Genomic DNA, 27,046 nt, shown 5'->3' with positions numbered 1-27,046 from the left:
ATTTGTTTTAGAGTTTTATAATTTAGTCATATTTGGACGGTTTTTTAGGTACCCTGAAAGAAACAAATGCCCAACCTGGGAAATGGACAGCTTGGTGGCCTGATATATTATTTTGAACTATTTGTAGGTGGAGAACATGTATTTTAAAAAAGTGGTGTACTGCTTTCTGTTCATTCTATTAAAATGTATTATTTACTGCATTTTTATTAAATAAATTACTACATTTTAAAATATAACTTACTCTTCTGGCTGGTAATATTGAAAGAAAAATATTGTCAAAATCTTATTATCTAATGAATTCCACTGCTGGTAGGTTGCAATGTCACAGCTCCCACTGGAGCCTTGCTACACTGTGGATCATGAAACTGCAGCAGCAATACAAACTTCCCTTCAACATCATAATAATGTGCCTCAACCCTACTCTTGTAGGATACAGAAAGGAGGGCATTTTAAAATCCCTTCCCATCCCTTCCTTTATTCCTTGGCATGCACTGAGAAAGCCATTTAGAATGTCAGTTGTGAGGATGCTGATTCATGTAGTGTAGGTGTATTTCCACTTGGACCTAAGTTTCATATAATTTTGAACAAGCTGATTTCTATTAAGAGCTGTTTCCAGGCATCAATAAAAAGTAAAAGGGAAAAACCCACCGATCATAAGCAGTGGAAGAAGTTGAATCTCTTAAGCACAACAGGATTTTTCAAAGATTATCTAAGTAAATGATCACCTGATAGGGAATACTTTGTCTAATGAGGAGCGGCACACACCAGCAAAAACTACTTTTCCGCTTTATTGCATGAATGAAGAACACTCAAATAATGGCCTTTCATGATCTTTTAAATCTGAAAAGGACTTCAGATGAAACAAAAGTATTACTTCATCTCTATGCCTTTTTCCTTGAACCCAGCCAATGCCTAAGGACCTTGGGAGAAAAGTATATACAGGGCCATAAACTCCATATTTTACTGATAGCCAGGAGACTCTAAAGTTTGTAAGTTTAACATTTCATTACTAATGAACAAACATTAAATTAATTAAAAGATGATCTGACATTTAAATTAGCAAAGAATTGGAGGCTGTGTTAAAGTAATATTAAGCTATACATGATAAAAGTATTGATTATTTCTACCATTGCATATTATCACTAGGAATTAAATTATTTTTATGGGGTTCAAAAACAGGATTGGCTCCTTTCCTACATATGCTATATATCTATGTATGCTATTCTGAATGTCCTTTGGCTAAACTCCTTTACTGATATATACACTTTAAATGAATTAGATTCACATATTTTACTGATTTAGTTAGTCCTCTGCTTAGCTTTTATTTTTTACCATAAAAGCTAAGTAATCTCCTTTGATGTTTCTGTGGTTTGTATTTTTCTCTACCTCCTATGCTTTCAAATCCATAAATAGTTTCCTTACCACAAAGCTTATTCTGGAACACAGAGGTCAGTGTTTCAATCTGACTGAAATTAGCCACCAAAAACACATGTTCTTCATGAGGTTCACTTCCAATGGACTTCAGTGTGTTCATATCCACTCTTCCCACTCCAATGGCAAAAATCAGGATGCCTGAGTTGCGGGCTTTAGCTGCAACCTCTCCCACTGGATCCTGTGGTCGTCCATCTGTCACTATCATGATTATTCTGGGCACATTCTGGCTCAGAGGACGAGCTCCTTCTGATTCTGAAAATGCAATGTTCATTGCATACTGAATGGCCAGTCCAGTCATCGTGCCAGTGGCCAGATACATCATTCTTTTCACTGCTCTCTCCACATCCTGTCTCCTCCCGAATGTTTTCAGTGAAAACTCGTGTTTGACTGTACTGCCATACTGAATAAGGCCTACTCTGGTGACATCAGGACTGATGTCCAGGAACTGAAGGATGGTTAAAAGGAACTCCTTCACTTTCTCAAAGTCGTAAGGGCGTACACTGCGAGAACTGTCAATGATGAAGACGAGGTCCAGGTGTTTGTTATTGCAAGTATTTTCTGGAAGGGAAAAGAAAACAGACTATTTGACAAGAATCCAAAATGCAGAGAGACCAGGACAGATCCAAAGATGCTACTGTGCTGGCAAAACAGAATGCTACCCTCTATATGGGGCAGGCAAAAAAAAAACAGTACTAAAACTAATACTAATTTTCTACAATTTAGCTGCTGCACTCATTAGTGCAAAAGGTGATCTATCAAGTACAATTTTCAGTACAGAGACATCTTGTAGTAAAATTCTGGTCACTTCCTTGCCTCACTCCATTAATCTTTCCTTCTCTTCTGTATCCTAGCTAATACCTCTGTCTTCTTCCATGCCTTTCCTTCTCTTCCCTTTCATCCTCATCTCATCCTTTTCTTCCTTCTTCACTATATTTTCTTCACCGCTTTCCCAAATTTTTTGAATTGTTTAGTTCCTCCCCCATCCAAAGTCACTCTTTTTTTCCCTCATCTTCTACTTTCCCACATCCTAGCTTCCTACTCCTTAAGGATGACTAATATTTGAATTTTTTCTTACTTCCATTATTTTTCTGTACTTCTCAGTAGTATAAGGAGAGAAAGAGGAAGCTGGCATTAGAAGGAGACAAACTGTAACTCTTCACTATGGTTTAGGGTTGGCCATCATAGAGGACAGTCCGGTTGTCCTCTGTTCTCTATTGACACGAAATCCAACACCTTTATGTCCTCTATTTTTCTCTTGAAGAGAAAAATATATATCCAGTGGGCTCAAGAAAAATAGAGCACGTAAAGGCATCGGATTTCATATCAATAGAGGACAGAGTAGCAGAAAACCGGAATGTCCTCTATGATGGCCACCCTACTGTGGTTCCTTTTTTGTCTACAAAAGCTCCAAACAGTAGATCCCAATTCTTAACTGAAGTTTCTTTTCTCCCTCTCCACCCAAGATGCAGTGAAAGAAACTTCTTTATCCTAGAACTTTCTTGTAGTGCCTCACTGCATAGAGGAGAAGGCAGTATGCTGTTTTCTTCCTCTCCCAGTTTCCAAATGCAGGAGAGAAGATTAAAGACCTGGATGGTAATTTTCCTTCTCCTCTCAGGTTCTAAAACACCGTTGTCTATGAAATCTTGTGTCTCTCTGAATTAGTTAGCCTATAAGGTCCTACCCTGGGTTGCATTCTGTCTGATTCCAACTAAGTCTCTCTACTGAGGAATTAAAGGACTTTTATCTGTGCTTTGTGGATAAGCAGAACGTGGATCCAGGCAATCTCAGGCATAAGGCTACCAAACACATAGCCCAGTCCAGCCCTGGCAACATTCATTATAATTTTTTAACAGCGTACAAAATCTGTAGCGTTAAAACAAACTGTGTTACACACCTGTAATGCAACTGCAGTACAAATCTACATTAAAAACTGCCATTGCTTTAACACCTTTTACACAGTTTAAGTATTTAAGCTAGCACTAAATTTTGTTGCTAGTGATAGTTGGTTAAAAAAGTTTGGGGCACACAAAAACTAACTAAAGATATGATTTCATGCATATTTCAGCGGATGCATCTTTGACTGTTCTAGGTACAGTATTACATACAAAAATAGATTAAATGACTGTTTAGGTTATAAAGTTAAGCATTCAAAAATAAGAAATACCAGGATTAAGGTTACATAGGCAACCTTGTATGTATGCATTATAGGACAGTCTATGACACATTTGTGGTACAAGCTATGATACTGTTTTTTTTTCTTTTTGATCAATGAACAGTGATCAAACTGTGACCCTATTTTACTACACACTATTGTAACCCTGCTGTGAAGGGCATTCTTTGGCATTCATTACAAAACATTAGTGAATCTTTATACAATGCCCCTGTGAAGTGATCTGGTATTATTATTCCTATTTACAGATGGAGAACTAAGGCACATACACTAAGGTCAAGTGTCTTCTAATTTGGGGTGTCTAATTGGTGATGGAAAGAGCCTGATTTTTCAGAGAAGTTGATGTTCTGTAGCACTTTTCATGTTCAAAGCACAGCGCTCAGTGACATCAACTGCATCTGTGAACACTTTGCACTTCTGAAAAATCAAATCCCAGGCCTTGCAAGCCTAGTACCCAGAAAATAAGCAATACACAACACAAGACCAACCAAGAAAAAATTGGCATCACACAGGAACTCCATGGCAGAGGAGAAAAATTGAGAAAATCCAGTCTCTCAAGATGGCGCTGAGGTTTTTTAACCAGAAAACCATCCGTTTTCTTCCTGAAATCACTTTTTTTGTTCACTACATACTGCACACCACAATTATCTTCTGTAACAAATGAGGCAGGGGTATTGTGCATGTCTATACAGCAAAATGAAGGCATGATTACTGCACAGATAATTACACTGGCTATTATGAGTAACAACAGAAGCAAAGATAGGGTGGCATCTGTTTAAGCATATGTTAGCAACTGGCTGACAAGCCCATTGGATATACACTCTGGCTGCTTGCCTTTGTCTCCTGGTTGTAACCACTAGTACCCATGCTGGAAAGATTAAGGGTGCTGACAGACATGCAGCTCCCTGGTCTAACTCATGCTGCTTCACAGAAAGCATCATGAGTTAGGTCAAAGCTCTTGATCCAACAGATGTTTGCTGCGTGATCCAGTTCCCCTTTGGAGTGATCGGGGGAGAGAGGCTGCTATCCGCAGCCTCTGCCCCCTAGCCCCAGCCTCTCTTCAAGTTCCCATGCTCTCTAAGGAAGGAAGCGGGGGCAAGTGTTGTCAGGTGTACAATAATTATTATATAATTTCAGTGACTTATACAATAATTTCAACCCTTGTATGATAGATAATACTAAGTGTTCAAAATGTATGATATTTTTTGTGTAATTAAATTTGAGGAAAAAAACAAACATGTAAGTCACTCCACCAACAATCAGAGCTGAGCTAGTTTACTTGATTATGTGATCACATCACAGTGTTAAAGCATTGCTATCATAGATATCCCGTAATATACTATGGGATATGTTATGTGACCTTTGCCTGTAATTAAGCGTGCAAGCCAGACAGACAGTTTTCACTCTGTTCAATGGACAGCAAGGATACCTACAGGCATACTGCTAAAATAAAGAAATGCTTACACTTTGATGACCCAGTTTTCACTCGCATTGAATTGGAATTTGACAGGGACTGAAGTGAGAGTGAGTAATATTTGCCATTTAACTGGAGACTGACAGTGAGCAATATAAAGTAAATGCATAATGGTCACATAACTAAATCTCATTGTGTAATAATACTAACAGCTTTATTTTAAATGCTATATACAATCTTAAATCAATAGAAAGTCAAAGGGGTTTTGTGCTTGCCTTGTTTGTAAATTCTAGGCATGTACTTAATACACAAAGCTGCAAAATAAAGTTTAGAAGATTTACAATACACAGACCTGAACCACAAAACAAAGAGAAAAGAATAATCATAGTAATAAATTCAATTTAACCAGTCAGAGAAAGAGTTAAACTTAAAGAAAGAATTAAATGCACTTCAGAGAGAGAGGACTCCTAGGATGAGATGGAATTCACGTCACATGGAGAGGTAAGGCCCTGTCCTCAGCCAGGATGGCTGATCTACTAGACAGGGCTTTGAACTGACTTTGCTGGGGATGGGGAAACTCCAAGTGGAGCATGTCCAGGGACTGGCACACAGTCCTCCCACAGCGTCTCAGGAAATTGAGGCTGTCAGCTGGGGGCCTCAGCTGCCAGTACACCAATGCCAGGAGCATGGGGAACAATTAGGAAGAGCTGGCCCTCCTGCTCTCTATTGGGCAATATGATCTGGTAGGGATCATGGAGGGACTCCTCGCATGACTGGAGTGTAGCCGTAGAGGGCTACACCCTGCACAGAATAGACAGAGTAGGGAGAAAAGGTGGAGGGGTAGCTCTGTATGTGAGAGAGCAGTACACCTCTCTGGAGGTTGGCATGGGCTCAAAAGATAAGCAGCTTGAAGCCCTCTGGGTCAAGCTACGGGGGGAAGGGCAACGTGAGAGAAACCTAACTGCAGGCATTTACTACAGGCCACCAAACCAAGGGGAGGAGCTGGATCTGGAGTTCTCTCAAGAACTGACAAAGGCCGTGCATGCAAGGGAACTGGTTGTCATGGGTGACTTCAATTACCCGGACATAGATTGGGAGGAACACTTGGCTAAGTCAGATCATTCACACAGTTCCCTGACTGTGATCAAGGAGCTCTTCCTGGCCCAGGAAGTGCAAGGGCCAACCAGAGGTAACGCTCTCCTAGACTTGGTCTTGGTCAAGGGAGATGATCTAGTGTGAACATTGAGGGTAACCTGGGTGACAGCAACCATGAAATTATCAGATTCACTCCCCACCACAAGGTTGACAAAACAACCAGCAGGATTGAAGTCCTGGACTTCAAAAATGATGACTTCAACAGGCTCAGAGCATTAGTAGAGGAGGTGATATGAGATCAGGAAGACGAGGTAAATGGGGTGCATGAAGAGCAGTCATTGCTCAAGGATACAATCCTCAAAGCACAAAAGAAAACCGTCCCTGCAAAGAGGAAAGGCAGCAGAAGGGCTGGCAAGCCCTCCTGGCTACATAGGGGCATTGCAGTCCTCTTAAAAAAAGAAATAAAGAGATGTACACCCAGTGTACATCTGGGATGGTCCTCAAGGAGGATTATACAACAGTGGCCAGCACTTGTAGGGAAACGATCATGAAAGCCAAAGCGGTGACAGAGTTTAGGTTAGCTATGGGAGCCAAGGACAGTAAGAAGTCCTTCTTTAGGTATTTCAGCAGTAGAAGGAAAACAAATGGAAGTGTGGGATCCCTGCTTAACACCTTGGGACACCTGGTAACCTACATTCAGGACAAAACTGAACTCCTGAATGCTCACTTTGCTTCGGTATTTCACCAGACCAAGGGGAAAGTCAAGCGAGATAAGGCTCACAGGGGACATGCCAGGACTGACAGCCTCCCCATTGTAGATGTTGAGTGGGTGCAATACCAATTAGAAAAGCTAGACATTTATAATTCAGCATGACTGGATGGACTTCATCTGAGCGTGCTGAAGGAGCTGGCTGATTCTGAACAACAGCCAGCATGGCTTTGTCGCGAGTACGTCTTATCTTACCAATCTCATCTCCTTCTACGACCAGGTCTCTTGCCACCTGGACTTGTGAGACGTGGTAGATGTTATATACCTAGACTTCCATAAGGCTTTTGATCTAGTATCCCATGATATCCTTGTGGGAAAACTGGAAGATTGTGGGCTCAGCTGTTCAATGGTTCAGTGGGTGGGAAACCCAGAGGGTTCTCATGAATGGCTCTGTGTCATCCTGGCGCAAAGTGCCCAGTGGTGTCCCTCAGGGGTCTGTGCTTGGATCGGTGCTTTTCAATATCTTTATCAATGATTTGGATAGACGAGTGAAAAGATGACCGGCCAAGTTTGTGGATGACACCAAATTATGGGGCAGTGTGGTAATGTCAGAAGATAGGTTGCAGATACAGGCAGACCTGGACAGGATGGAGAGTTGGGCAGACCAGAACCAGAGGAAGTTTAACACTTCCAAGTGTAATGTGCTCCATCTGGGGGCAAACAACCATCAACATACATACAGGCTTGGTGGTAACAGCTTGACTTGCACCACAGCTGAAAGGGACATAGAGGTAATGATTGACCATCACATGAATATGAGCTGTCAGTGCGATATGGTGGCCAGCAGGGCAAACAACATGCTAGCATGCATCAACTGATGCATTTTGTGTAAAACTAAGGAAGTGATACACTTGCTATATTCAGCACTGGTGAGACCACAGTTGGAGTACTGCATCCAGTTCTAGGAGCCGCACTTCAATAAGGACATGGAAAAATTTGAGGGGGTCCAGAAAAGAGCCACCCATATGATCAGAGACTTGCAAAGCAAGCCATACGAGGAAAGGCTGAGGGACCATGGTCTCTTTATCCTAAAGAAGAGAAGGTTGAGAGGGGACTTGTTGGCAGCTTACCACTATATCAGGGGAGTACATCAAGAACTTGGTGAACAACTGTTTACTAGGGCATCCCCAGGGAAGACCAGGACCAAAGGATACTAACTCCTGGAAGGCTGCTTCAGGAAATACTCCTTCAGAGTCAGGGTGACCAGACTGTGGAATAAACTCCTTCCAAAAGGTGGTGCAGTCACCTACCTGGAGGTTTTCAAAAGGAGACTGGACTGTCATCTTGCTGGGGTTCCTGGGCCCCAGCTGTCTTTCTGCCTAGAGCGGTGGGACTGGACCCGATGATCTGCAGGGTCTCTTCCAACCCCTAACAATCTGTGAATCTATAAATAAAACTTCATAGTGGGCAGTGTCATGTAGAGTGGTGCAGGGTGTGATGATAGTAAGGCAACATGATGTTACTTAAAAATGAAAATGATGTATTTGCATACATTTTTTCAATGTACAATAGTTTTTCAGAAAATACAATAATTTGAGCTTCCAATATGATAATTTAATATTTAAGTCTTGGCAACGCTGAAGTGGGGGAAGGCAGGGACTGAGTTCAGTCTGGAGTTTCCCCAGCCATGCTGGACTGTGGTGTGGACTGGAGCCTTCACCCTCCAGCCTGGCTGGGGAACCCTCAGACTGAATTCATTCCCCTTCCTTTCCTCCCTCATTCTGAATACAACTCACGGAACAGAGCTGGGCTGCATCAGTTGAGCTCTGCTCCTGGCTGTGCTGACAAGACATTAATGAAGGCATTCCACTTTGGAGTGCCTTCATCTGAACACTTGTACAATAAGAGTTCAGATTGTTACCCAATCAGGCATTTTTAAAGCACTTTGAAGCTACGCACTTGTGTCACTGCATGGCTCTAAAACATTTTGATCACATGACAAACTGTGACATTTGTCAGCATGACTTTCATGTCTCTCAGTACCCTAAAGCTAGCTTGGTGTGTCCGCTTATGCTAGTTCTCATCTACATTTTGCATACTCCCAAACAGTGGCCTCCTTCACTACATTGCTCTGACTAACCCTGACAGCATGGTTTCCCATCCTGTGCACTTAATGAAGCAGGGATCTGCAGAAAAAAAATAGCATGTGATCACATAATTAGACTATATTGTGATATATATAAGGAGGCCATATTAAAGTTAAACTGACAATTTTGGGTATAGACAAGCCCTTACTTGACTTTTCTTGTGAATTCCTGATAAATATTATCCTGATGTTTCTGCTAATGAGAAGGGTGGGAACAGATCCTGTTTCCATCCACTACTTCAGCCCCTTTCACAATCAACCAAGAACATTTGTGGTATGGAATAAAAATGCTGTTTGCTGACCATCAAATAATTGCATGGATTTATTCGTGTGGAATCTATGGTACAGCTTTATTCAGAAGCATAGGAATATGCTAGCATTGCTTATTCTTTCAAAATCAGAGGATGTTGAACATAAGCCAAAGTGAACAGAAACAAAATTCCAGTTCTAATGGGATACAGACGTGCTGGCACATTAACCATTTTTCATCTCATTATCTTAACACTGTATCTAATTATTTTAACTAAGAAAAACTGAAGCACTGTAACATAATTTTAATGCAATAACACAAAGGTGTTATGCGGGGTATGTTATGGCAGTGAAGGGCAAGAAGAAGCAGCCATATACTTAGGCTGCTTCTCTAGAAACTCTGAAAACTTTGTCACCAGTAAAGATAGGTCAAAACTAGAAACATATGCCTGAATCCCTTTGAATTTCAGAGGAAATTTTGAATTTGTGTTTGAAGATTTGGACTGCAGTGCTTTGGTTCCAGTTTGATCTAAAATTGGAGGGAACAAATTCTCCATTTTGGGGTCAGACTCAGAATTCTGTGTAGAGAACCTTGGTCTATTATTAGACTATAGTATCTTAAACTCTTCCCTTTTTTGCTGAGAGAATTAATCCCAAATGTACAAATGACACCATAATACTGTATATTTCCATATTCTTTTACTTAGTAAACTATAATAATATAAAAACAAACTTGAAAAGATGACGTATGTTATTTGTGGTTTGCAGTGCTTTGAAATGAGTATTTTGTGGTTTGCAGTGATTCAAAATGAGTATTTTTTTTACAAATTTAAAATTAAATTGCTGAAAAGTATTATTTTGGTGGGTTAATGAATGCTCTGTGAAAGTACATTCATTATTAATTATGATGTAAGCTGAGCTAAATCAAACAAAAAAAATAAAGCTTAACTCTTCTATTATGTATAATTTTTAACTGAGACAAACAATGCTATTTAGGGGACAGTATCCAGTGCAGACGGGAGACCCCTAGAGTAGGAGTGAGCACCACTTACCTTGGAAGGTTGTTCCAGCTCCTAGCTGCCCTGACTGTGAAGTAGCGCCTCCTGATGTCTAGCCTGAATCTACTCAGTCAACTTATGGCCATTATTCCTTGTTACTCCCGGTAGTGCTTGGGGGAACAGGGACTCTTTCATTGCCTGCTGGTCCCCCTTGGCCAGTTTATAGATGGCCAGATCCCCTCTCAGCCTTCTCTTGTGGAGGCTGAACACATTCAGGTCCAGTAGCTTCTCCTTGTAGGGCCTGCCCTGCTGCCCCCTGATCATGCGAGTGGTCCTCCTCTGGACCCTCTCCATGTTGTCCACATCCCTCCTGAAGTGCGTTGCCCAGAACTGGATGCAGTACTCCAACTGCAGCCTGACCAGTGCCGCACAGAGGGGGAGGATCACCTCCTTGGACCTGCTCGTGATGCATCTATGGATGCATGACAAGATGTGGTTAGCCTTTCTGACTGCATCTTCACATTGGCAGCCCACATTCATCTTGGAGTCTATAATGACTCCAAGATCCTTTTCTGCCTCTGTGCTGACTAGAAGGGAGTTCCCCAGCCTGTAGGTATGCTGCTGGTTCTTCCTCCCCAGGTGCAACACCTTGCACTTGTCCGTATTGAAACCCATCCTATTCTCATCCGCCCACCTCTGTAACCTGTCCAGACCTAGTTGTAGCCTGTCCCACTCTTCTAGTGTGCCCACTTCTCCCCACATCTTAGTGTCATCCATGAATTTGAGCAAGGTGCTTTTCACCCCCTTGTCCAAGTCGCTGATGAAGATGTTGAACAGTGCAGGCCCGAGGACTGAGCCCTGGGGAACCCCACTGGCCACATCCCTTCAGGTTGAAAATGACCTGTCCACCACCACTCTCTGAGTGCAGCCCTCCAACCAATTTGCAACCCATCTGACTGTGTAGGCATTGACACCACAGTTGACTAATTTTTTAATGAGGATGGGATGTGAGAGTGTTGAAGGCCTTCCTGAAGTCCAAAAGACTACGTCCACTACAACACCTGCATCCAGGGCTTTTGTGACCTGGTCATAGAAGGCCATCAGGTTGGTCTGACAGGACCTGCCTTTAATGAACCCATGTTGATTGCCCCTAAGCATAATCTCCCCTGCAGATGTGCTCCTGGATAATTTTCTCAAAGAGCTTTCCCAGGACGGAGGTAAGACTAATGGGCCTATAGTTTCCTGGGTCCTCTTTCCTCCCTTTTTTGAAAATGGGGACAACATTAGCTCTTTTCCAGTCCTTTGGCACCTTCTGGGTGGCTCTTTTCTGGACCTTCTCAAGCTTTATCATGTCCTTATTCTGCAGTGGCCAGAACTGGACACAGTACACCACCGAGCTGTCACCACCGAGCCTGTATGCATGTTGAGGGTTGTTTGTCCCCAGATGGAGCACCTGACACTTGGAAGTGTTAAATTTCATCTGGTTCCAGTCTGCCCAGCTCTCCAGCCTGTCCAGGTCCACCTGTATCTGCAACCTATTTTCTGGCATGACCACGCTCCCACATAACTTGGTGTCAGCAAGCTTTTCACTCCACCATCCAAATTATTAATAAATATGTTGAAAAGCACCGGACCCAGCATGGACCCTGAGGGACACCACTGGCCACTTCGCGCCAGGATGACACAGATAAGTTCATGAGAACTTTCTGGGTCCTACCCTGTAGCCAGTTTCCCACACACTGAACCACTGAGCAGCTGAGCCCACAATGTTCCAGTCTTCCCACAAGGATATTGTGAGATACTAAATCAAAAGCCTTTTGGAAGTCTAGGTGTATAATGTCTACCTCGTCTCCCATGTCCAGGTGGCAGAAGGAGATGAGATTGGTACGACAAGATGTACCCATGACAAAGCTATGCTGGCTGTCATTCAGAATCTTACCTTCCACGAGTGTATCACACACAGATTCTTTAATGAGCTTTTCCAGGATTTTCTCTGGGATAGATGTTAGGCTGATTGGCCTATAGTTGCCCAGGTCCTCCCTCTTCCCCTTCTTGAACATGGGCACAATGCTGGCCTTCTTCCAAACCTTAGGGATTTCCCTTGTGTGCCAAGAATTCTGAAAGAGCTTTGCCAGGGGTTCCACAATGATCCTCAGCCAGCTTCTTCAGCACTCTTGGATGAAGTCCATCCAGTCCAGCTGACTTATAAAGGTCTAGCTTTTGTAGTTGGGTGTTGCACCTGCTCAGCATCAACAGCGGGGAGGTTGCCATTCCCGTAATGACCCCTATCTCACTTGTCTTTCCCCTTGGTCTGGTGAAATACCAAAGCAAAGTGGGCATTTAGGAGTTCAGTTGAATGTCAGTTACCAGCTATCCTGAGGTGTTAAGCAGGGGTCCCACACTTCCATTTGTTTTCCTTTTGCTGCTGAAATACCTAAAGAAGGACTTCTTACTGTCCTTGGCTCCCATAGCTAACCTAAACTCTGTCACCGCTTTGGCTTTCATGATCGTTTCCCTACAAGTGCTGGCCACTGTTGTATAATCCTCCTTGAGGACCATCCCAGGTGTACACTGGGTGTACATCTCTTTATTTCTTTTTTTAAGAGGACTGCAATGCCCCTATGTAGCCAGGAGGGCTTGCCAGCCCTTCTGCTGCCTTTCCTCTTTGCAGGGACGGTTTTCTTTTGTGCTTTGAGGATTGTATCCTTGAGCAATGACCACTCTTCGTGCATCCAATTTACCTCATCTTCCTGATCTCACATCACCTCCTCTACTAATGCTCTGAGCCTGTTGAAGTCATCATTTTTGAAGTCCAGGACTTCAGTCTTGCTGGTTGATTTGTCGACCTTGTGGTGGACAGTGAACCTGATAATTTCATGGTTGCTGTTGCCCAGGTTACCCTCAATGTTCAAGCCACACACTAGATCATCTACCTCAGCCAAGACCATTAATTAAGCTATCCTTTCTAATGTAGTTCTGCTGTCTGTTAGAAACTACATTACCAAGAGCAACTATTTCACGGGCATGCAGACTCTAGCTAAAAATATTAACTCAGGTGTGGAGATAGCTCTGAGTGAATGACTGTATGCACAATCAAGATGCTCAGACGGTTAGATTTTGTTTTATAAATCTGAATGAGCAGTAGATAGATTGCAGTGCACATGTAGGTGCACCCACTATGTTGTTTCTTTAAGCTTAATAAATACTATGATGCAATAACTCTTGGAAGAAGAATACCTGTGCAGGACTGAAGTCTGGCCGACCCAGCTACTTACAAAAATCAGGTCTTGAATTGCAGGGAAGAGATGCAACAGCAGTGTAATTGATGTTTCACAGGAGAGGAGAAAGAAACTGTGCCACTATGAGTGCCTACTACTTATCCCTTTCTATTAGTAAAAATATTATTGCTACTCCATCTTCCCTTTTTTTTCCCACAAAACTCTTCTCTGCTTCTGTGGGAATGGAAGAAGGGGAAGGGAGGCCCACTTAACTTCTTTGCCCACTTCCCTGCTTCCTGGGCAAGAACAGTTAGTCAGAGGAAGGTTTTTTGGACTAGGCTGGAGCCTCTTGGGAAACTGGTTCTGTAGCAAACCCCCCAGGTTTTTCCATTTTTTAAAACTTAAAAATATATTCCCTCCCCTTCCCTAACCATTTCTGACTTTCTCTCTGCCCCCTCTATCCCTTATAAGTAATTATAAGTAGTCATAGGTAAGCTAAGTTCTTATCTGCTATTATTGTAATAAGCCCCCTTGTATGTTGTAAATAGTATTCTGTTATCTCTGTATTGATTTTTACTGTTTTATATTGTATTCCTATAATTTTTCATTGTTTTTTATTTTTTCATATTAATATTGTATGGTTTAGGCCTGTGTCTGTAAAATTAACCAAAGTAATGTCAAGTAATGTCAAGTTTCCATTTTGTAATATCATGCTTCCATCTTGCGTCCCCTGCCCAGGCATACCCTACCATATAGTTGCAACTGTGACTCATACCTACCCCTCCTCTGTAGATTGGTTCCTGAATGAATGGGAATGAATGATGGTGCTTGAGGCATAATGGTAGCAGGCCTCTATTGAATGACCAGTAACAACTGGACCATCAACTCAATGACCCAACCATTGCCTTGCATTGACTCACACAGAAACCACAGACCTCACCCAGGAACAGAGACAAAACCTAGCATTTGAAAGATAAAGAACCTATAGTAACCCAACGTTTGGAAGACAAAGACCCTGCATAAACCAGCAGCCTAACCATTGTATCCCATGAGACAATGAGGACACCTGGATCTGCATGTATGCATCTGAGCAGGACTGGTCCTTGCCTGGGTATGTCCTTCCCATAGGGGACACAGGTAGCCCACCCCTATAAAAGGAGTGGTAGAGTGTGACCTCCTTGGGACACCCTCTCCATCTGGATCAGCACTACGCCATGTCACCTATCCACCCAGGGACCTGCCAGCAGCCCCCCTCTGGACAACACCTGGCTAGAGAAGACCCCAATTGGCCACCAAGGATCAACTCTCAGCCTGGGATAGGTAGCCATCACCCACCTTCTTCCCCCAAGCAAGGGACCTGAACTCTGTCTCTACATACCTGGACCTCAAATCCCTCCATTAAGCCTTTCCTCTCCTGCTACCCTCGTGTGCATGTATGTGTGGGTACCAATAATTTTGTGTGGCTGTGTAATGTGTTGCCTGGTTAATAAAACTGTTATTTTGGAACCCTGAATTGGGTTTTTATCTTACTGACCTCCTGGCCCTGCTCCAGTCTCTGCTCTTTGTCCCTCTAACCTTCATTCTGTCTCTCTCTCTGCCATCTTGGATCCCTCTCTGTCAACTCCAAACCCCTCTCTGCTCTCCTCCAAACCCTGACTTTTCCAACCCCTCACTTCTGCCCCACTGCCCTTTTACCTCTTGCTCCACCACTCTTCCTCGCTGCCACCTGGGTTTCCTCCCCTATCTCTACTGCTCGCTCTGTTGATTCTTGCCCCGGCTTTTTCCATCACTTCTACCCCAGCACCAGGTGACCCCAAGTAACCCCGGGGCACCAAGTTACTCCAAACGCCCCCTAGTGTTAACACACAGCCACGGAAGTGCATGTTTGTGTATGTCCATGTGTGTATGAACCCAAATGGTGTTTGTGTAGTTTGTGTATACACATAATTTTGTATCATGCCCTCCTATCTAACAGCGCAATATTGAGATCCTGAGTGTTGATCTGGTGCGTGTCAAGTCAGCAGTTCCAGCAGGGGCTAAATATCATATTAGTATTTACAACTCCTGTATTTAATGAGATTTGATGTATATGTACTAGTTTTGCCTAGCAGTAGGATTTCTACCACTGCTCTTTTGAGACACAGGTTAGAAGTGTATGACATTACTCCAGGACATATCTGTCATTTAGCTTACATTTTCCTCAGTTTACTTATAGCTCTATCCCAAATAGCCCCTCCTCCTTCATACTGTTTACAGACAAATTTGAAAAATGATCAGTGTCACAATTTTTGGGTACCAATTCTGGTATGTAAAATGAAACACACGTTTGGATGGTGGATTCTCAACCCTTTCTGAATATCAGGCCCCTTGAAGGCATCTCCAATTGGACTCCTAAAACTGAGTCTCCCCAAAATCAAGTCACCTTTGAAAAATTTTCCCCACATCTTTATGTCCCCCTGTCCCCTGCAACTGTTAATTTATCAAATTGGTTATATTCAGTGATTTAGGTTGGTCCTAGTAGGTTGGAATGGGTAATTATACTGTAGAGAATTACCCAATTATGCACCCGTGCAATTTTGCACATAAAACTTACGACCACGTATAATTGCATAATTTAAGTAAGGTGAGCTCTGTGCCTCCACTGCCACAGGGCTCCCAGCACTCCAGCTGGGAGCCCCAGGTGTAGGCGCTGAGTGCAGTGGCATGTGACTGGACAGCTGGTGAGTGGGGAGGGGAGCTCCTGCCTGCGGGGGGGGTGTGTGTCAGGTTTGTGGGTGGGTGTGTCCCCCAATCCCTATGGTGCACAGCCCCTGTTGCCAGTGGTACCAGCAGCAGAAGGCAGTGGGCCTTGGCATTCATGGCCATGGCAGGCAGAGTCCCAGATGGTACACAGCTGCAGCTCTATCCCAGGGGCTGCAAGTGGAGGCACGGAGCCTGCCCAGCCCAGCCCAGCCCACTGGCATGCATCTTCAAGCCAGGCCAGGCTGGCTCCATGTCAGCATGTGAGGCGTATAGCACTGCAGGCAGGAGCTGCATGCCACTGAGCCGGGCAAGGCCAGCTCTATGCCTCCATCTGGGGCTTCCAGCACTCCAACAGGAAGTGGCATATGGAGGCATGGAGCCCACCCGGCCCAATGAGGTGCAACTCCATGTCTCTGCTTGCAGCTTCCCACAGAAGTGCTGGAAGCTGAACATGGAGGCACGGAGCCTGCCCAGCTCGATGGTGCACAGCTTCCACCTGTAGTGCTGTGAGCCACATGTGCCAGCATGAAGCCAGCCTGTTCTGGTCTGAAAGTGCATGCCAGAGGGCTGGGCTGGCTCCATGCCATCATGGCACGCGCCCTGGACTCAGACAGAGCCATGCACTGCTAAGGGACTCTGCCTGCTGTCGGTATGAGGGCCCATAGGGCCCACTGCCTGTGCATCATGGGGGGGAAGGCCCCCCCCCCCCAGATGGGGTTTTTGGCACTGATATTAAAGATACAAGATGAAATGTAAAAAGAAAAAAAACTAATTCATGTTGCATAATTTTGAGTTTTTTCTGTGCATAATTCCCTGGGATATAGGTAATTATTAAAGGAAGCTGTTATGGCATAAGGCATCAAGAAGTTAAAACTTTTTTGTAAATACTATAAAAAGTTGAGATACTGGTCATTGAGAAGGCTATTTATAACAAGCATGAAGGTTTCTGTTAGTTGGCAGAATAGTTAAACAACTAATGCAAAAATCGGGGGGAAGGGGCAGCTTTCTTAGTTAAGGAAGGATGAGATCACAAAATAACTGTCTGAAAAGCCAAATTATTGATTGAATTTTAAGATTCAGTACTAATATATATAATTATATATTATATATTATATAAGCTCACTTTGACATAATGCAGACACAAATTACAGTCGCACGTTTTATGATAGTATCAGTGATAAAAGAAGATTTTTATGCTTTACCTTTAGACAAATTGAAGACCAAAAGTCCTCCCTAGGTTTAAACTAGACAGAGGAGAAAATTATTCTCTACCCTCCCTTTACTTGGGCCTCTTCAATCTCTACTTTCTTAACCTCTTGTTCTGCTTCTCTTCTTACTGACCATTCCTAATACAGTAAAAGCTGTGTTAACAGGAATACTTTACTATCCAGCATGCGTATGAAATATTTCTTGAGCAGGGTCAGGGAGTGGGGGTGAGGGCTGTGGCTCCCCTCTGCGGGCTGCACAGATGCTGCCTTGGCTGGCTGGACGCAGGGGGAGAAGGCCACTGGCTGCCAGCACCATCCACCACCCCACACTGCCACCACCACTGCGCGCATTCCAATAAGCAGAATTTTTAGATACCTGGCACCCTCCTTAACCCACTCATGCTGGATAGCAAAGTTTTTACTGTAGTTCTTAATTACAATAGTATATTTGGCATAACTTTATTTATGCCTCCATTTTTCCTTTCTTTTTGCTCCTTTCTCAGCCTCTTACTCTATTTCCTTATTATAAACTCCTTCAGCTGGAATACTTGCGGAAAAGCAATTCTTTAATATGAGAGAGCCTCTAGGCACACCTTTACTCCCTCTCTGCCAAAAACTTCCATACATTTCCAAATTTTGTGGAGGAAGGGTAGGTAGCCAGACATTCATAACAGGGCTCCTACCCACAGACTACCATTTCCTTAAATTAGTAAACACTGAAGCTGTTCATTACCATGTCCACTTCACTTTGTCACTACTGCTCTTTTTCCATTCACCCCTTCTATAACATCTCAGTTCCGAAATATGCAGTATTACTTCTTGAGCCCCAAGGAAGCAACTGACTTCAAATGCTTCTTCACTGCCTTATTTGGCAATGGGGCTGTGTTTACCATCTGCATGGAGCCTTAGTATAGAAATACTGATGTCCTGGAGTCAGTGAGTTATTAATGTTTTAGCTGTTCTCAGCTGGCAATGGATGTCACTCCTGTGTTCCCAGTCCAGAATAGCACAGAATAGTAAAGGACAGAGGTGTAGCAATCTGCTTCCATGCCCGGGGTGGGGGGGTTGACAACAAAAGATCTCTTTCCTGAACTGACACATGGAGAGACTTTATTTCACAGGACCACCGAGTGCTACTTTAAATCCAGTTCCTGTAGATAGCTTGGGAATGTTTCTCCCTCTCTGCCTCTTCCTCCTTCTACCTATAGAACAAACCTAACAAAAGCAAGCAAGTACATATTGGGGAAAGAGGAAAAACTTCATTTCTTTCATTTTGAAGGCCTGAAATTTCTATGCTGCCTTTTTCAGCCCTCCCACAGCATCATACAGGGGACATGGAAATGATTATAGCAGAGAGCAGCCAGGTTTAAAAAGTAACTAGCAGTTGGAAGAGCTGTATGGAAAATTCAGTAAAAAAACAAAAAACCCATTTAACTGAGTTTGAACTGTTCTCCTTAAGGTTATCAGATTAAAAATTGTAAATGTTCTATTTCTCATTCTTTGTATACAAAGCCAGCTTTCAGTCACCTTAACATTAACCTTTCAGGATGACTTGTAGCAGATTAATCCATCAGTAATACATTTTCGTATTTCAGAAGTTGTTTCTTTTGGAATTATTTTGAAAAACAGCAACAATAGCTAAGTAAGTTCATGGGGCTGTTCAACTTCCAAAGCAATTATCTCCACTAGAAGGGCAGTTCTATCCTCATCCAGGTGACCTATATTGTAAATATAAAACGAAACAGCTTTGGAGGTCATGCTGGAAATGCTATGTTGCATTATTTTCAAGATGATTTTACACATATGCATTTTATTGGTAAATCAAAGTGCTCACACTGGAGCCAGGAGTACTACATTTTTTGGATGTTTAATATTCTTTTTTTGGCCTAATCTCTTATTCAAAGCAAAATGTTCACTGTGAGTATGTACACACACAAAATGAGAGTTTGTGCTGTGAGTACGAGTCACTTTCAAGGCAAACTTTTTTTCAATCAGTTTCAAGTACTAGTTTGGTGATTTTTTTTAAATGAACCATGTCAAAAATAAAAAGTTTTTTGTGATCTGTACATGACAGCATTTTCCCTAGTAATACATGTTTGTTCTTACTCAGGAGAAATTACAAAATAGTTTTAAAATAAAACATTAGAGTGATATGCATACCACAGGGAAACCATAGACAGAATCAAGCTAGTTTTCAGGAAAAAAAAAACTGGGTAGAAAAATTATTTCTCTTTCTGCTGGACTATAAACAGAACATTGATATCCATTTCCACATTGATTACTGTATTTTTCAACACCTGCTGAGGGGGACCCCATACTATTTGATAAAGGATATAATAATAGTACAGTAAAGATAATCATCATCATAATCTAATTAAGTACTTTAGAATAAGAAAATCTATGTACAAAAATTTTGAGTTAAGCCTATGCTACTGAGTGTCCAGAAAGACAAAAATCCCAAATCTAAATATTCTTGCTCTTCAAGAGTTTAGACTCAGGGCAGAACACTGAGACATTGGCATAAGTCTACAAGGGCCACAAACCATCATCAAATAAACAAAAATTCAAAGTCAGAACGAAGAAGTTACAGTCTGTATAAGTGCAGCATTTCTAGATGTCTCAGATTCAGCCCAGGTAGGTAATGACTAACAGCCAATACCATTTGATGATGGTTCAGTGATCCTTCTTACCAGAACTTGGTAGTCTCAAGCCAGCCGGTAGTGAGTTAATGGACCACAAAACCACCGTAACACTGGTAGTAACTGGCAACCTTGTTAGCACTTCAGCAAAAGCATCAAGGACTAGATGTTCAGACACCCTGCTATCACTGCCTTTTTTGTCCTGTCCAGAGAATAGATTTACATGGTCCAGAGCTGCTAATCTGGCAGGACTAAATTCACAAATACAATTCCCTACATTTATACGTAGGAAGCAGACAGGCTATAATGTATGTTTAGAAGAGTTCTGTGTTATTTGACTGTCTAAAGTGAATGAATCATAAATTTAATCAGACCTCCACGTGCATCATATTACAGCCATTCATGTTATTAGTGGAGTCATATGTATAACCAAGGGATAAATCATTAGGTCTTTAGTTGCAAACTATAATTCAACACAGACATAGACATTTGAGTTTAACAGCAGCTTATACTGGACAGGATCCAATTACATTTCCTTTTTGGCCTCCTCTCTCTCTCTCTCTATTTTTCATTTTCATACAGTTTCAGGTAATTTCTAGCAGTTTGACTTCTAGTGCCAGCTATCATTTTTCATTTAATTAACATTTCCCTTATGTACACACTTACTCTCAGAAACAGGTAGAAAAGGAATAAACTAATTGTATTGCCTAACATATCATTCCATAGCTTATTCAGTTTCCTGAATGTATTTGCTCTAGAGACTGATATGTTTATGTCGTATGAAATGCATGCAGGTTTTACTAGAGCAGATGGCTGTCAGGAAAAAAAACCGAAACCCCCCCCCAAACCCAAAATATAATTAGCTTTCCTTGGAGAAATATTGATACAGTAAAAGATCTGTCATCCAGCATCCATAGGGAATGGGGGGATGCAGGTTAATCAAATATGCTGGTTAATCAGCTATGCCGTGTCCGGTGCGCCAGGCCTTTTACTTCCTGGCATCAGTGTGCTGGAGGACTGGGAGGGGGCACCCATGCAGGCTGCTTTGCCGTGGGCCGTGGTCCACGATGAAGAAGTGGCACTTGGCTTGCGACAGCAAAACTGGAAGTGGGACTTCTGGTTTTGCTTTTGCTGTGTCCCTCGAAAGGAAGATTTGTATTGACAGATGCCGGTTAGTGGAGCATTCTGGATGGTTAAGTGCCAGATAGCACAGCTTTTACTGTAATTGGTTTTATAAATAAAATGGAAGAATGTTATAGAGTATTTATGCAGCTGCTAGCTACCCTCACAATCTGATTACAGAGATTCAAAATCATGTTTTAGTTATATTGTTCTTTTCCTCTGCTATATCTGAAATGAACTAGCAAATGCATTCTTGTCTCTCATGTTGCCTTCAAACCAATATGCAAATCTTCCATTCTATTTTAGTTTCCTAAAACACTATCAAACCATCTCTCCTTGAGCTGAATCCCAGCTCTTTTAGGCTAGGCACAGACGTTTAAATGACCAGAAACTGGTTTAAATTTGTAACAGAACAGAAGTTCAGTGCACATAAACCAGTTTCAAAATGGCTGAAACTGGTTTAAGATAAACCTGGTTGAATGTAGTATCAGACCTAACTAATTTGGGTCAAACTGGTTTCTGAAACTTCTGTCCCAGACCCCTTCCTGGTTCAAGTTAAATCACAGTCCATTTCCTAATGGAATATTTTTATAAACTTACAGGGCTAATTATACAAGTAAAGGGAGACAGGAAGCAGAATATCTGGAAGTCAATCTGTAGATTTTTGAGTGATGTTAGATGGTTATTTATGTGGGACATTAGTTTATCTCCTGTATGTAAAAAAGAGGGAAATGCATCATTTGGATTGCCTTCATTTAGAAAGCAGTCTTTTTGGACTAGGGACAGAAGTTACACACAAACTAGTTTAAGTGATCAGAAACTAGTTTAAACCTGTAATAGAACAGAAGTTTAGTGCACATAAACCAGTTTCAAAATGGCTGAAACTGGTTTAAGATAAACCTGGTTGAATGTACTATCAGACAGACTTAATTCATGGAGGTCAGACCAGTTTATGTAACTTCTGTCCCAGACCCCTTCCTGATTTAAGTTAAATCACAGTCCCCCAGCATGCTTTCCAGCCCTGGGCTGGGCTGGGTTGGGCTGTCTGCTCCAGAGAGCAGGGCTGGCCCCGCTTCTCTGCTTCCTAGCTGGGGCAGTGAGGGCTGGCTGACAAGGAGCATGTGGGGGGGGCGGGACAAACTCAACTGGGATGCAGCCTAGTCTGCAGGGGTGGTGGGAGGAAAACCCTGGTTGGGATCTGGGGCCAGGGAGTGGGGTTAAACACCCCTTTCCCCTCTCAAAACTTACTGCTGTCTGCAACTGTGGACTACAAATGCTAGAGGCATGTGGATGCAGGAAGAGGAAGTGCTGAGCAACCCTGCAGAGCCCTGCTGCTGTAATTCTGGATTGCAAATCCCAGAGATCTCGGGGGCAACAGGAAAAGGAAGTGAACACACAGCCAGAGAGTCATGCTCTAGTGCCCCCCAGCTTCTGGCCTGAGCCACTGTAGGCATGTGGCTGCATTTCCTGAATCAAAGATAAATGTCTGTGTCACGTTACTACCACCCCTGGGATGGCTGCAATGGCTCTAGGACACCGTGACCGTGCCAGCTCCACCCTGCGGATGCCTATTAACCTCACCTACCATGTCTTGCTGATATAAATGATGGATTGGGAGGCTGCCCTCAAGTTGCTGCCTGGTCACAGTCCTGACAGGTTCCCCTAAACCCTGTAGGTTGCTGGACCTCTTTATTGGGTCCCAGACCAGGAGGTGCCTTATGACACCCCCAAGCCTTATGGGCTAGATACATGACTCCAAAACCACCCCTTTATCATGTCCCATGCCTCACAGATGTTAGGTAGATGTTGCCTTCTTGTGCTGAGGCCTCAGCTTAGTCCAGCCTCAGTAACTATGCCCTCTGGTGCTGGGGTCTGCTCACCCCCTGTCATTGTGTCCTCTCACACTGTAGTGTGCCCCAATGAGGCTCCTTCTCCCCAACAGACTCAGCCCAGTCCACTGATTTAAATAACAACAGAAAGCACAAGCCCCTGGGCTACAACACAACCATAATATGGGGTCCACACCCTATCCCCTTTTAGAAGACAAGCTTCTCTCTCAATTCACTGGACCCTTCCTCCACCAGTCCCTATGAGCTCCTACAGCCCCTTTATCCTCCCAGAAGCAGAACAGGCAATCAGGCATCTCCAGTTAGCTTCTTCTATGAGTGCTCCCTCCCTCTTGGCTGCTGCCAGAGAACTAACTCTCTGGTCCCAGCTCTGGGGTTTATGTGCCCAGGGTCCTGTCTTCTTCTGGTCAGATGACCGGGTGCAAGTGCAGGCTAATTCCCTCATTAGCCTGCTGCCACGGCAACCTGCACCTGTGGGGTTTCTGCCTGGGTGCTAGGGCTCTCTCTCTAGGCCAGTGGTCTCCAAAGTGGGGTGCGCAAGATAATCCATTGGGGTGCGGGAAGAAAATATTAGAACTTCTATTTCTATAAATATACATATATTGGGGGTGTGTGCTCAAAAATTTTTGACTGATAGGGGTGCGCAATCAAAAAGGTTTGGAGACCACTGCTCTAGGCAGTTTCTACTCTTAAAGAAGCAGGCACTTTAGTGCCCTGCGACAGTCTGTTCACTTTTGTGTCAATTTAATCTGTGCAGTTTAGACTAACCTGTGAAGACTGAACTGATTCAGCCTCAGGCTTTTTGACTGTTTGCACCTAGTCTTAAAAATCTTTTCTCCACTGAAGATCCACCAAAACAGCTGAACTCATCATGAACAGTGAAGCTGTTAATGCTAAAGTAAAACAGTTAACAGTTGTTTTCAAAATAAGCCCCTGAAACTTAAAGGAACACAAGAGGAAGCTCTGCAATATATAACTATACAATGCTGAGGATAAACGGTGGATGAGAGAGAAATGGGATCATGTTTTTTTCACATCTCATCCTGACTATAGCGTCCTTTGCATGCTCTCACAATCCTTATATATTCCCATTCCCCCTCTTTTCTTCTCACCAATTCAAAATATTTTATTTGACTATGGGTATCACTACGTGAGCATAAATAAAGACATTTACATACAAATCCAATAATATCTTTACAACTACACTTTTTCCAAATTCAGAGTAAATGTTTCACTATATATATGAGAAATATATGTACAGTAATTTATATGTTGTACAAAATTTTAAAGAAAAAACAAATTTTGCAGTACTTAGAAGAAAGTTAATTCAAACAGGAACAGCTAGACACCTACAAAACATGATAGTTTCTTCAAGTATAATGAGAGGAGAAGAAAAAATATGAAAAGAAACCAACTAATAGTAGCTTAGTTCATACTGACCACAGAGTGAATTCCAAGAACATTACATCTAATTAACCCTGGTATACAAGATTTCTCATTTCAAATCTTTAAAAGAAAGTAATAACAATAATTTACAAAACAAATTGAACAAAATAAGTACCTATAAAACAGAAACATTTTCTGAAACACTGGGGAAGGACTGGTATGAGCACCAAACCAGAAAGAGTTCATACTTTCTGAAACCTTTCTCAAAGCTCACCCATGATAGGCCTACTATCCCAAGTAAGATACTATCCCAAGTAAGAAATATGACTACATGGGTACCACCCCCAAAAACCTTATTTCTAGGCAAATCAAGAAATTTCTTCTGACTTCTGCAAGGTACTTTGTGTTTGGTTTGGTTTGTCCATTTAAAATATAGGTTTCTTGGGTCAAGGAGTGTGACTTGCTGTGTATTTTGAACACAGCCCAGATCATAGCTACAAGATTATAAATAAATAATGCCACTACCCAACTCCAAGATGACTTTGAATTTAAGACAACCTCCCACTAATTAGATTCTATACATGGAAAATTATAAATATGTTATAGTTTTCCATGTAAAGAAATGTATTAGCAGGGGGTCATTTTAAATTCATCCCCTTCACTGTTGTTGTGGGGAAAACAGCAGCAGAGGATGAAAGACCAGACTCCTACCTCTTGACCCTCTGCCCCTTGCCTTCCCTGCCTGTACTCTTCCCCACCTCCAGTGCCTGTCCTCTGCCCCCATGCTTGTTCCTGCTCCCCCACTCCTTGCCTCATCCACCCCTTGCTCCCCTCCTGTACCCTGCCCCTCTACCCCTTGCCCCATTCTGTTCTTGACCCACCACTCCTTGTTTTACTGCTGTTGCAGCTCCGCTTTGGCTTCAGAGCAGCTAGCAGCACTGGAAGCCTCCAGCCAACCCACAGCCCAGCCCATCGGGCAGAAGCAGGGACATCTCCCTCAGAGCTGGAGGGACCAGAGAAGGAGGGTGCAGTTGTGGGTGGAGGCGGGTGGTGCAGTTTCTCTTATGCTCCCCCCAAGCCACACACGATTGTCCTCCCCCCCATCCCTATGGTCTCCCCAACATTCCCCTGTCTATAAGCTGCCCTCCCCACCCCCCCAAGTTAGACCTGAGCTGCTACCTGCTCCCAGTTGGTGCTCAAATCCAAGATAAGACTTTTTCTTCCCCATGATGACTGGGGTAAAAAACCTCATCTGGATTTAATATGGTATTTTTACAGAGCACTTTTTAAAAAAATGTTTCAGTTCTGATAAAATATTTGTGTTACCAATAATAATGTCCTTGACTGAGAACTCTGTACCTGGCACTTTAATGGAAAACTAGGCCCATATTTATAATTAGTCTCCTAATAAGTTCTTTCTTTGTTGGTTCTTGTTAGTCAATCATTCAGCTCCGAACATTAAGCAGGTATCTCTGTAGTATCAGTAACTACTATTTCTAAATATTGCCAGAATAGCACATACACTTTTTTTATTGCATAGCGGGCCAAATTCTTATCTCTGTTCCACTGCTGTATCCTTTAGTAACATTGTTAAAGTCAGTGGTGTCACAAAGATCATGATTTGATCCTGGGCCACTACTTTGCCTCAGTTACTCCCTTGAGGGCCAGCAGAGCTGTATTACATTTCAACTAAACTTTGTTTATTTCAAACCTTTTACTCTCCACAAAATGTCAAGCTTCAGCTGTCACTATTATACAGGTTGCATAACTGTCAAGACCTAGGTGGGTGACCTTATTAACTGTAGAGAAATGCAAGACTGAAAGAGTCCAACTCCAAGTTGTCATGAATTTTTGTGGTCTGAAACAGCAGTTATCTTGAGCCCTTGCCATCAAAATGAACTGAAGACATTTTCTCATTTGGAACTGCCAATTTTTTTTTGTATCTTCCAAACTTTACAAACCAGAATTTCCAGAAGAAGTATAGCCTACAAAATTGCTCTGACTTTTGAAAGGTGGGAGAAATGTATTTACTTGCATATTTTGATTTGTATAAAGTAATTATCCTGACAGTTTTGCCTTTGCATAAAGTACTTATCCTGACAGTGTTAACAGTTGTTAGTTTTTTAGTGATTAAAATGAGCAAAACATGGATATCAAATGTTAAATATATCCATAAAAATCTTCTTGGACTGTTAAAAACTTGACAGCTTTTGTAGGTCCAGATAGCATCTCTACTGATACATTAGCTTGTTGGGGTGATGCCTGGTTTATTTTTTGAAAGAGCAGAGCTATCTAAACTGACTGCATGGGAAACATTAGCTATTAACAGATGGTTGCTGTTTTATCCTTAGCATGTTGGCTCATAAGGGGATGAGTCTGGTTGTCTTTTTTAAAACTCTACTGTGCTTTATCCATGCTTTTTGTAAGGCTGATAAGAATCTGGAATGAATGAAAACTAGACAGGTACTCTTTGGATGGTCCTGTAAATCACTCATGTAGATAAGGAGTAGGCAACGTTTTTTGTCCAGAGTGCCAAAAAACACCACAGTGCCTACCTCGGAAGGTGCCAGCATGGCACAAAAACAAAATGAGGGCAAGGAGTACATGGCAGGATGCCCTGCTTGTGCCCCTTGCCCCCCACCCAAAGCCCCTAACCCCCAGCCCTGCAA

The 27,046-nt window shown here is 42.6% G+C and overlaps 1 protein-coding gene across 9 annotated transcripts in view; it reads right to left on the bottom strand.

The window, feature by feature from the left end:
• Positions 1-27,046, bottom strand: part of MATN2 (matrilin 2) — an 87,106-nt gene that overhangs the window by 58,549 nt on the left and 1,511 nt on the right. For all 9 annotated transcript variants that reach the window (XM_019550961.1, XM_019550970.1, XM_019550978.1 and 6 more), the window contains exon 2: positions 1,423-1,992. In XM_019550961.1, coding sequence (XP_019406506.1) covers positions 1,423-1,992 — 570 coding nt within the window. The remainder of the gene's footprint in view (positions 1-1,422; positions 1,993-27,046) is intronic.

The sequence above is a fragment of the Crocodylus porosus genome, unplaced genomic scaffold (assembly GCF_001723895.1).
Source record: "Crocodylus porosus isolate Cpor-Errol unplaced genomic scaffold, CroPor_comp1, whole genome shotgun sequence".
Taxonomy (NCBI): domain Eukaryota; kingdom Metazoa; phylum Chordata; order Crocodylia; family Crocodylidae; genus Crocodylus; species Crocodylus porosus.
The sequence above is the reverse complement of the archived record's forward strand: the minus strand, read 5'-3'. Positions and strand labels throughout refer to the sequence as shown.